At 26.1% G+C, this 12,623-nt stretch overlaps 1 protein-coding gene across 1 annotated transcript; it reads left to right on the top strand.

Annotated features, from left to right (window-relative positions):
• Positions 1-1,747: 1,747 nt before the first annotated feature.
• LOC107457107 (uncharacterized) lies at positions 1,748-11,776 on the top strand. The gene is made up of 3 exons (XM_016075180.5): positions 1,748-1,840; positions 6,909-7,783; positions 11,285-11,776. The coding sequence occupies exons 2-3, from the start codon at positions 6,924-6,926 to the stop codon at positions 11,643-11,645; spliced, it is 1,221 nt and encodes a 406-aa protein (XP_015930666.1). The 5' UTR covers positions 1,748-1,840; positions 6,909-6,923; the 3' UTR covers positions 11,646-11,776.
• The last annotated feature ends 847 nt before the right edge of the window (positions 11,777-12,623 follow it).

The raw sequence follows: 12,623 nt of genomic DNA, 5'->3' as shown, positions 1-12,623 counted from the left end.
AATGGTTCCTAATTTTTTTTCGCCTACAGAACCTTAAATAATAATTCATCTTTTGGCGGAACTTCACCTTAATAAATAAAGTTCATTAGTTATAAATAGTTAAAAATAGTATATTAAGATAATTGCGAACGTTATAACTTGTAAAACACTATTTTTAAATACTTAATTAGAGATATGAAGATTTTTAATTATTTTATAATTAATAATCTTAAATTATGATTTTGCTCAACAGATGAATTCGCAGTCCTTGTGTTATATCCTGTCAAGTGGTGAATTTGTTTTTGGTGTACATACAGAAGCTAAAAATGAGTAAAATACTATAAATTATAGTTTCCTTCGAAATGAAAGCTTAAAAGAACTAATATAAACTTCAAAAATAGTAATTAGGAAAGCAAATTTACTTATTAACGATAATAATTATTTCATTTTGATTTGAAAAAGTGTAAGGGGAAATGCTAATGTAATATTTTATAAATGCTTGTTCCTTTCGTAATTAATATTATAATATTAATATTAGAAATATATTTTCTTTTAAAAAAGGCTATTTCTATTTCGTTTGCATTTTACTTGAAGTAATTTCACAAAGACAACCGAAATATTAAATAAACTATTAGCTTTTGGTTTCATCTAAATATAATCTGAGGTTTCAAGACTCATCACTAGTCATAAAAAGTACTAATTCGCGGAACCAATTTAACTCTTTCAAAAAGAGCTACGGTTCCAGAGAACACCATTTAAGAACCACTGCCCTGGACATTTAATGGAATTTTTAAGATTTCTTTGCATAAATAGAAAAGAAAACACTGAAAATAATAGCTTTAAGGAAAGCTTTTTCTGCATACAGCTATTCAATTAAACAAACAATTTAAATTTTGCAATTAAAATATTCTTAAATATGCATTTAATGTAAATTCTTAAATATGCACTATTAGAAAAATTTATACGATTAAACCATAATTCCGCTTAAATTTGCTGCATTAGTGATGAAAGACGGTGTAAACACATTATCCTATTTACTAAACATAATTTCATGATATCATGGCTTACTTTCAACAGAGACATTGTTATATATACCGCCTAATTTAATGCTGTCGAAAATTTCCACTGCATTATGATTCAAAGTATTAATATTATAGCTCTACACTACATTAGTCGATCCCCATTAACATATTTAGTGAACTTGATTTTATGATGTTATCGCTCAATTTGAACAGAAACATGATTCAATTTAACATATTCTTCAGGTTGCAGAAAATTTGAACTGCATTATGATCCAAAGTATTAATATTATAGCTTAACACTACATTAGTCGAACCCCATTATCATATTTATTTAACTTGATTTACTGATATTATCACTCAATTTGAATAGAAACATGTTTCAATTTAACAACTTCTTTAGGCTGCAGCAAATTTGTAATGCATTAATATTCAAAGTACCAATATTATGCTTCTACAATACATTTTTAGAGTGTATGCTAGTTAACTTTTAGTAAAAACGAGGTGTTTCTAGCGGATTTTTAAAAAAAATTATTTTTATTAATCGTTTTAATACAACAAATAATAACTGTTTGATATATACTCGATAATTCAGAAAAGGATAATGCAATTTTTAATCTATAAGGAATCATTTTTTTACTCTCCCTACATCTACTGTCTCGACGTTCTAAACTCTTAATGCTTATTGGATATTCATATTTTAAATGGAAACTCAGTGATAATCTTATCTAAACAGGTGATACGTAGGTAAAAAGGTGATTTTCAAGAAAAGAATAATTTTTAATATGCTATTGTGTTGTTGCTGATGAGGGTACGCAATGTGCAAGTAGCTGGGTAGAACGGTAAGTGATTATTTTTGATAACTTAAAAATTTATATAAAGGCAATTTATGTAAGGCAAATATAGGAGCATAACACAGATCTAAACTTTTAAATCTGAAAACACTTAAGTTTAAATTTAACTAATAATAAGGATTTTAGAATAAATTTACAAAACTGTCTAGTGACATGATTCCACATAAATTATTGCAAAAGTTTTCTAGTAAAACTTTCTTTAAAAATATTACTTTCTTATTTTCTATTATATTATATTAAAATATTTTTCCAATCAAAAAGAGTGAATTTTGGAAATTCGTGATGGTTAAAGAACATCAGTAAATAAATAAATAAATAAGCAAATAGGAAATAGGATTATGTTGTTTATTAAAATTATTGATAATCGATTCTATTTTTTAATGAAACATTTCAGTAAAAAAAATGCTATTTTCTTACACATGCAAAATAGAATTGTTCAAAGAATGTAACTCATGCAACATCAATAGTTTAGAATAAGCCGAAGCACTAAAATTTGATGAAAAGAGTTTAGAGTTAATTTTATTTGAATTGAAAAGTAGGTTGCATAAATAGTGAATATTTAGTGCATATGACTTAAATATCAATAGATTTTTAATCAGCTGTTGTAAACGTTATAGTTTCTACACTTTAAAAAGTGCCCATAAATGAACTTCTTTAAAATCCTTCATAAATCATCAATAATCTGATGTAGCATTTGATTAATTTTATATTAATAAAGCGATGCACTAAAATTTGATGAAAAGAGTTTAGTGTTAATTTTATCTGGATCGAAAAGTATGTTGCATAAGTAATAAATATTTAAGGCTTATTTAAATTTCAATAGTATTCTTAATTAACTGCTGTTAACGTTATTGATACCCTCTTTCGAAAAATGCCCATAACTAAACAACTGTATAATCATTCATAAATTATTTTTTATAATATTTAAAAACTATTGAAATAGTTGAAATTTACTGTACACTATATTTAATTTTCATTTTTATCACTAAGATTAATAATTATTTTTTTGTTTGCTCAATAGCATTTTAAATTATGTATAAGGATAATGTAGAAAACTTTTTGACTTGATTAAATAAAACAAGAAACATTAAATCTATATTTACATAACTACAGTACTTTGTTGTATTTTTAAATATATCCACTTTTGCGATCCAAGAGATTATTGTCTCATGGGGCTTATTTTTTAATTCAAAATTCATACTTTTGTAGCATCATAATGTTTCACCAGAATGTCATTTTTTGTTTCGAATTGAAATCGTTACAATTTTTTTTGCTCCAAACATGTCTTAAGTTTCGGGAATAAGTGAAAACTACTTGTCGCTTTTTGGCATCAAATGAAAATCAGCGTTACTAAGTAGGGTCGCTAAATTTTGTCTTTAAAATTTTGCTTCGACTCCTTTGGCGACTATATTAACAAAATAGAGCAATGTACTGTGACTAAATAAATGATGCTTTGCGTAGATGTCTTAACATTTATTTATGTTTTGAATAATTTTCTCTTGTAACAACATAAATGCAAATTTATATAATTATAGGTTTTACAGTTACTGTTTGTTACCTTTTAGCGTAAATCTCAGTTATTGATTGCAAAAACGTAAAAATAAGACAAATGATAAAATGATTTTTTTTAAGTGGTCAGAAAAATGTTTCCTTTCTGAAAAAGTCATGTTGCATAAATGAGCTAAGAATTTAGAACTGAAAACTTAATTATCTCAAAAAATTTTAGCAGTTAAATTACGATAAAAAACCTAACTTTGAAAAGTATTTATTAAGGAGGTTATGATGATTGTCATGTTAAGCACTTAGTATTTCACAACTATAGAAGTCGTCTGTACAAATTACTTAAAGTCGGTTTTTTGTACCATTAAGATCTTAGTACGAGGAAACCTGCTCGTTAGATCAAAAGTTATTAAGATCATCTACTTCTTATTTGCGCTCTGTAAATTGATCCGAATAGCCCTATCATTTTAAGCATGCGTCTATTCGTTGCTCGCTCTTTTTCCCCCCGACTCAACAGTGTATGGTGAATGTTGCTTCCTTTGGAAAATTATTTAATCTCTTACAATTTTATTTTATAACCATCGTTGGACAGCTGACCCAATTTTTGGATTTACGACTACTAATGTTCAACTCCGTAGCTTTGTAATTTTGAACGCATCCAGACAACAAGGGAACTTCTGGATCAGGTATTGGGAGAAATTTCGCCTTCACTTTTTAATGGAGCTAACCCGCAGTTGCGTTACATGGAAAAAAAGACCACGAGAACCTCACGCGGTTAGCCTGGCGGTAAAGGGTCTCTAGCCCATGATCCGTCTACCACTGAGGATATTTCACATCAGCACTATATATATATATATATATATATATATATATATATATATATATATATATATATATATATATATATATATATATATATATATATATATATATATATATATATATATATATATATATATATATATATAATATGATAATGGAATGCTATAGGAACACTGTAAGCATTGCAATTGGAATAATATTATAGTATGTTCATTTAATCGAAACAACATTATACTTAGCTTATAAGTAAATCTTTGCAGTACTGTGCATCGTAATTTAAAATAGTCAATAATTCTTATACTTTTTACCTACGTATTTATTGAAGTATTTTTTTACGCATTAAAACCACGAGTTTATTATCAATGTTCAACAATAAGGGAAATTCCCAAATCATTAATAACAATAAGGGAAATAATCAAATCATTAACAACAACAAGGAAAATTCCCAAATCATTAACAACAATAAGGGAAATTCCCAAATTTCAATCTAGATAAAAATTGTTTCTAATAGGAACAACTTATTTTTAAAACATATTATAAACGAATAAAATGGACAGTAAAACATCAATATTTATATATACTGGTCATTAAAAAACAAAAGCATTTTTTTTAACATAATAATCGTTAAGAAAGCAAAAGCATCATTTATGATTTTCCATTCGACTATATTTGAAAATCAGATAGTAAACTAAAATCTTGTTACATTTTATTTTATAAAACATAAAGTAACACCAAAATTTAAAAAAGTATCTTACAGTTTAATCAATAATAAATTCTTATTAACTCGTTTAAACTTAGAATACTTAACAAGCTAAAACTTAACTGCTTACTAAAATACAGCACTGAAGCTTTTAAACAATAATTATGAATTTTAATTCAATTTTTAATAAAATTTTGAAAAATAAATTTATAGAAACCATTTTTGTAGTGTTGAAGTTTATAATTACCTTGATGACAGATTTGTAAACTTTTTCTGCAAAATTTTCTGCTACTATGGACATTAACGTACTGATATTTAATCCACTCTTTTCGGAAGGATTTTTTTGGAGATGCCAAAGTTTCATGGGGCACAAGACATCGAGAGGGACCAAAGAAAAAATTAACAGGATACGAGTCTGGGGAATAAGGGGGCAATTCTTCCTCTTTATGAAAGACAGAAACTTTGAAATTCACTTTTCGAGAGTGCTGTTTGCACTGTGAGATAGAACAGCATAGTGCATTACGCAATGTTCTTTCATATACATGTTAGGATGAGTGTTTGGTTTGATTCTTAACATAAGACTTCGAATACTATGATTAATAAAATTTCGTTTTAAACATTTTCACTTTATTTATAGTCAGCCTCTATTTTATATGAAGGTCATAAATTTTATAAAATGTTAAAATTCACCATATTAATGAAATTTTTGAGAGCATACTTGTCGTTATAGGAAATTAAATAACCTTTGATTTTCATAAATCATAATTTAAATTTATTATTAGATTTATGACCTTATTAGAGTGATATATAAGTTCATGGTAAAGCTATAATTTATATCACTTTATTTTATATTATCTGTTACTTAACCATAAAATTTTTAAAATGACTGCAAAAAATTACTAAAAATGATTAAAAAATGATTAAAAAAATGATTCAAAAATGCCGTTATAGGAAATTTTGCTACCTTTGCGTGTTATACTCAAAAATCTTAATTTAAATTCACAATTGTTAATGTAATATATAATTTTAATGTAAACTAATAATTTATGCCAATTTAGTTTTCTGTAACTTCGGAACTGAAATTATATTGTTTATCATTTAACCATTTGTTTTGAAAATGATTGCAAAAGGCGTTTTACTAACAATACTCACTTCATGAAATCAAAACACAAAGCATTCCTTTTATTTAATTTTATTTTTGTATCTTTAAGAATTTTATTTATTTGTATAACATTCATATTTCGTGAGAAGTCTGACTATTTATATTCTTTCATCCTTTAATATAAACATTTTTAACACACATATCTGCCAAAAACATATTTTGTTATTATATAATTAATGAAAAAGTATGTGTTCTTACTACTCATACTCTCTTTTTGTACTCCATTATACATATTTTGATCCCACTTACCTTCCAAAAATATATTTTGTCATATAATTCGTAAATAGTATGTGTTCTTGTACTCATATTTTTTATATTACATTAAATATGTTTTTATCACACATGTATTCAAAAAAAAAATTTTACCTAAAATTTGACGAGAAAATGTTCCGGCGCTAAATATTTAAATGCTGATAATAAAAAACGTCCAGTAATGTTTATATTCTATATAACTGAATTTTAACCCTCCCGGAAGCTTCATTACAAAAATTATTAAACTTCAATTAAGTTTTAATAACTTTAATTATTTTTTAGAGATAATTTATGTCAAACTCATTATAGTATCTCCAATGAAATATTTTTTATATCATTTTGGATAATTTACAATTGCTTTACTTAGGGCGATACTGCGATAAGTCTCATTTCTCTATAGGCAACAAAATACTTATTGCACTGAAAAATTCCGGGAACATGTAAGGTAACAATTTAGGAATAATATTAATTTTATATTATTATATATTAGAATAATATTAGTTAATAATATTAGTAATAGTTTGATGTAAAATTGTCACATTTGAAAATATTGTTGTGTATCACTATATCCCCCAATTCTTTTAATTTAGCATGCATTTTAAAACAATTAATTTTTATAGGAAAAACTAACAACTATGGAAAGAAGATCTGTAACTATGGAAGACGTGGTGAAGCAACATACCAAAAGATGTTGTGAAACCTTGGAACCATTGAACTTAAAAAACTTTAACTTGTATTGTGAAGATCGTGCAAGTCAGTCAAATATAAGTCATAAGATCGTAGAACTGAATAAACTGGGAAATACACGCTTTGCTTTTATAAATGGTTATAAAGATTATAAGCGAAACTTCCAGGCACTTCATGGACTCAAATCATCTGACAAATCTGATTTACATCATATGTTCAAAGAAGAGTTAGAAAAGCATATGATGCAGTCAAGTTTTCTTAACCACCAAAGAAATGTTCTCAGTTTTTATTTAACTCAATTAAAAGACCAATGTGAGAAATCTAGCATCTCCGATATAGAATCTCTATTAATGAAATGCCTCACTGTCTGTAACCTGATACCACCTGTATCAGAAATTAATTCTTGTGATGAAGAGCTGGAACAATATCAAAATATTGCATCAATTTTAAGATGTTGTCATCAGAAGAATTTGAACAATAGTCACATTGTTACTGAACTCTTGAAAATGATATTGAACATGCATTTACTGAATTCAGATGATGCTGGCCGCATCCGACATGAAAGTTATGACAACGGCTTTCTGCAATATGTGATTCATCATGCTAAAAATGAAGGAATCAATTTAAACGATCTTTTATCTCAGCATTCTGACAAACTGAACAAAGTATGGGATTTTTATGACCAGTTTTCGATTCTAAATGCTATGGTAAATGAAGATAGGGAGAGAATGCTTTTTCTCTTAAGATCTGGAGTGCAGATATTTCCTCAACATGAACAGATGAAAAGCGGTCACAACTTCTCTGACATGTAAGTATGAAAATATTTGAAATTTAGCTATTCATTTTATTCCCATGCCCAGGGTTGGCATAATTTAAACCACTTGAGTTAAATCATAACTATAATTAATATTTAAATCACATGATTTTCTTAAAAAAATAGTTGATTTAAACTAATTGTGATTTTTTTCAAGAAAGTAACTGACTAAACAAGAGTGGTCACAACTTTCCTTTCATATTACTACGAAAATAACTGAAATTTAGGCATTAATTTTATACCCTTTCCTCGAGTTCGCACGGTTTAAATCCCTTGATTTTTTTTCTTCAAAAAATCATTAAATCATTAATTTAAATTAGCTGTGATTTTTTTTTATAAAATCACTGATTAAAGAAAGGGATCACAACTTTCCTCTCATGTAAGTACAAAAACAATTGAAATTTGGAAAATAATTTTAAACCCACGCCCAGAGTTGGCATGATTGAAATCGCTTGATTTAAATCATGAAAAAATCATTGATTTACATGAAAAAATCATTGATTAGTGATTTTTTAAAGAAAATCACTGAGTAAAACCGATTGATTTTTTTTTAAATAAATTATTAATCCAAAAACATTTTTATAAATATATTCTTCAGGATGTGTTTTTTTAAAATCCAAGGAAAAAGTAAACTATTATATTTCCAAATAAATAAATAGAATTAGAGATTTTAAGCGGATAAGAGTAGCATTAAACTGTAAAGTTATAATTTTTCATTATCTGTACTTAAAATAATTTACTCGTAATGAACATATTGTAACTATATCCATTTAATTTTATGTCTATTTAAATGCTTTTAGTGCTTTTAAAACGTATTAATTACGTAATTAGTGTTTACCTATACTGAGGAAAAACTAAAACTTGCTGTATTAAAAGAAACTCTCTTTATTGTATTCTGATCTAAATTAATTTACTTTTCATTGAATATCTACTATACAAATTGCCTCTCTGCCTTTAAAATGTTAGGATGTTTAGCTTGAAGAAAAATAACCGAAATTTTATTTATTCAGTGCAGCAATTAAATAATAAATTTGGAAACATTTTAGTTAGAAATATCTACTATCTCAGCTATCGTGTTGCTTCTAAATAATACTAAGTACTGTTTATATATTTAATCAGATGATCTGATTGGTGAATATAAAAAAATCAACAAAAATCTGATTTAAATAAAAAAAATTTATTTAAATTAAATATGCGTGATTTTTAAAAATAAAAAAAATCATGAATTTTGTCAACCCTGCCCATGCTTACAACAGTCGTATTAAATTAAATATAATAAAAATATAGTTAACATTCTGAAATAAACTTTAATCAAAATTGGTTTTATTCATAGGTAAATTGAAAAAAAATATAAGAAAAGAAACGTATAGATGGCACATTCATGCCTTTAGTATTCAAATAGACTCAAAATTTTCGTGCTTAAGAAAACTATTAAGTTAGGTTGAATATATTTCATATGTTTAAGTACAGCAAATATAAAAAAAGGGGAAGACTTTAAATTAAAACTTTAGTATTACAATGTACATAATATCAAATTAAAAACTTTAAAGATAAAATGGCCAGTCATCAATATTTATTTATAATTAATTTAATAAGAGTTTAAAAGTATCACAAGAATAGTATTTATCCATGTTTATTTACTTTAAACAAATTAACAATTTCTCATCCACATAACTAATTTTCTAAACAGAAAAACATGACTTGTTGAAAATAAATTAAAAACATTTTTATACATTATTCTTTAAATTATATTCGAAGCCAATAAATTTGCTTTCTGAATTTCCTGTATTTAAAAAATTATTAACTGCAAAAAAATATTTGACCTTTTGATTATAAAATGTATGACAAAATAAAAAGTAATGCATGAGAAGTAATTTTATTTGTTAATCGTGTGTGACGATGACATTATATACCATAAAACCGTTTAAATTTGAAATGATTTTTTTCGCTATTGAGTCTTTTATGTATTTAACAATTTCGATACAAATATAAAAATTTATATCTGGAAACATATAATTGTTCACTCTCATATTTTTTATTTTATTTATTCATTGTTTTTGTCTCTTTTGACATGAAGTCAAGAGCGAGTCTATGTAATGAAAACCTTGGGAAAATGAAAGAAATTTTCCAATTTTCCTACAGCCATGAAAAAACAGCTATTATATAAGGAAATTTTTTTTTTGTAAAAATAGCGTAAAAAGTATAATTGCACTTATTTTAGAATAAATAGGGTCTCCAAAAAATGATAACGTTAAGTTCATAAATTGCAATGGCCCTTTCAGCAGCAAGTCTAATTGCAACTATAACGTTTCATTTATGTTTGCTTCAGATCAGTTGGCATAGTATTTTTTACCACTGGTTTAACAATTGATAATTTTTAGACTAATTTCTGAAGCTTAAATTCTTTTTATTCTGTAGTACTCTCTGCACATTTTTTACGCATGTTCGCAATTTTAAATTTTTCAATTCTACAGTTTATAGCAGTGAAACAAAATGAAAAGTAAAGCGAAAAACATTAGAGAAATTAATGAAAAAAAGCATTTAATATTGCTGTTGTTGTTGTTCATTTACGTCGCACTAGAGCTGCACAATGGGCTATTGGCAACGGTCTGGGAAACATCCCTGAGGATGATCCGAAGACATGCCATCACAATTGTGATCCTTTGCAGAGGGGATGGCACCTCTTCTTCGGTAACCCGACAACCTGCACGCGAAGCCAATAACTATTGAATAACTGGGAATTTCGAAAAAAATGTGAAAAAAATTTCTCTAATATATATGGACTATTTAAAACATTAACTCAGTAATAACATTTCTGCTGGTTACAGGACAGCCTACATGTATTTGTTACGAATAAATTCACAGTTAATAATTATCAACAGTTTTATTATCAGCATCCTAGACTATCAATTGCTTTTCATCCTTATTGATATCACATACATTTTCTAGATTGAGGCATTTTTTCATCTGTAAATATTTAATTACTGCAGATCCTTTTATTCAAATTAAAAAATTTTTTTTACCATTTATACATATTCAGCTTAAACATGTTTAGAATTTGGTAACCTTTTACTATGTACTAGGATGCCCCCTATTAAAGCCAATGTTTTAGTATCAGCACCCTAGCCTACCGATGCTTTTCATCTTTATTGATATCATAAACACTTTGTAGATAGAGATATTTTTCCATATGGAAATATTTAATTTCTGAAGATCATCTTGTTCAGACTATTACATTTTCCCTACCATTTACAAATATTCATCTTCATCATGTTTAGAATTCAGTTTGGTTTTAATGTATTTTAACTATATCCTAGTATATGCACGCTATTAAAGCGGCTCGGGATAAGCGAAAAAATTTATAAGAAATTTAATTCAATCTATCCTAACCCTTTAAAATAAAATCTGTATCATTTCGTATATTAATCTAAAAATATGCCTTCAGAATAAAATTTATTCAATTTTAATTGTTTCTAAAACCTAATTTTCTTTCAGATCCCAAATCTTGACTCGACCTCAACTCATGATTTTGTATATTATGGAAGGAATACTACATAAGAACATGTTTGATTCTGGAGCTATCGACACAGTTACAAAAGAGCAAAGAGGGTGTTTTGAAATTATATGTCAAAGAGTTCCAGGCACTATTTTTCCAACTTCACATTTCATGCGAGCACTTGAGGATGAGCATGAACATTTACTTTCACGTGGCATTGAAATAGAAGACTGTGAAAATAGGAGGAGCAAAACAACAAGATTAGTCAGAATGTACGTTAATAATTTTTATGATATTCCCGTAGCATGCTACACTAAAATATTTATCAATTCACAATCTGTACACAATATGCAGTTGTAACACATTTTAGTGCAAAAAAATATGTTTATTAAATGAAAATTCATCATAGTTTATTTAAAAAGTCTTACAAATGTGACTGAGGCGTTTGATTTCAAATCATTCGATTTTTTTCCATAAAATTTAATTATTTTAGTATTTTTCATGACTAATGCCTATCTTTATTTGATTCTGATAGTAAAAAGTTAAATTATTTATTTAAATTCATACGATTAAAAAAAGATGCTTAGTATTTGCTTAAAATAGTTGAATTAATTACTGTAATCAAATTTTTAATAACTAAATTGAATATCTAAAAATTCGAAAATAATGTTATAAAGTTTTTTAATATTTACTTATTTTTTAGAAAAAAATGTGCAGTTGAACCGTAAAATAAAGAAGTTATCCTTATCATGTCTTAATACAATGAAAGAATCAAGATTAGTTCATATTAAAATGATCAAAATATCAAAAGTTTTATTTATTTTAAATTAAAAATTTTTGAAGTTAAATCGTGTTAGATTTGAAATCAAACGACGATAATTATATTTATTCTACAATTGTACATAAATATGAAAAATCTTAAAGCAATATGGAATACCAATTTTTACTTTCATTTTGAATGTTTAAGCACAGCTTTAATAAGGCTAATGTTTGCATATCTGCATTAAGGGAAGTGTAAATGTTGTACAAAGTTTATGTTCATAGGAGTTTTCATGTAAAAATTTCCATTTTTGATGAGAGTTTGTTACTTTATTATGTCTGTAAAATTTAGTACTCTGTGATAATTTGTATACTAAATTTTATTTAAAATATTTATTCGAAATAAAATCATTTTAGTGTAGTAGCTGATTTGTTAAATATTATTTCGAAAATAAACCTTCAGTTATTTATATAAATATCAATAAATCGTACAAAATATATTTAATCGTCTGTTATTATTTATAAGGAATTTTTAATAAAAAGAACATTCTAAAATTATAAATATTAATAATAAAATCA

This window comes from Parasteatoda tepidariorum, chromosome 8 (genome assembly GCF_982258835.1).
Source record: "Parasteatoda tepidariorum strain Cologne lab strain chromosome 8, Ptep-v5.0, whole genome shotgun sequence".
In the NCBI taxonomy this organism is placed as follows: Eukaryota; Metazoa; Arthropoda; class Arachnida; order Araneae; family Theridiidae; genus Parasteatoda; species Parasteatoda tepidariorum.
Note: the sequence above shows the minus strand (reverse complement) of the source record. Positions and strands in the feature narration are given on the sequence as shown.

What these genes read in the sequence shown, in the direction of transcription:
- LOC107457107 (XM_016075180.5), top strand. Translation starts at nt 6,924, where the DNA reads ATGGAAAGAAGATCTGTAACTATGGAAGACGTGGTGAAGCAACATACC. An exon ending in GGTCACAACTTCTCTGACAT is followed by an intron (nt 7,784 to 11,284) that starts GTAAGTATGAAA and finishes ATTTTCTTTCAG; the next exon opens with ATCCCAAATCTTGACTCGAC.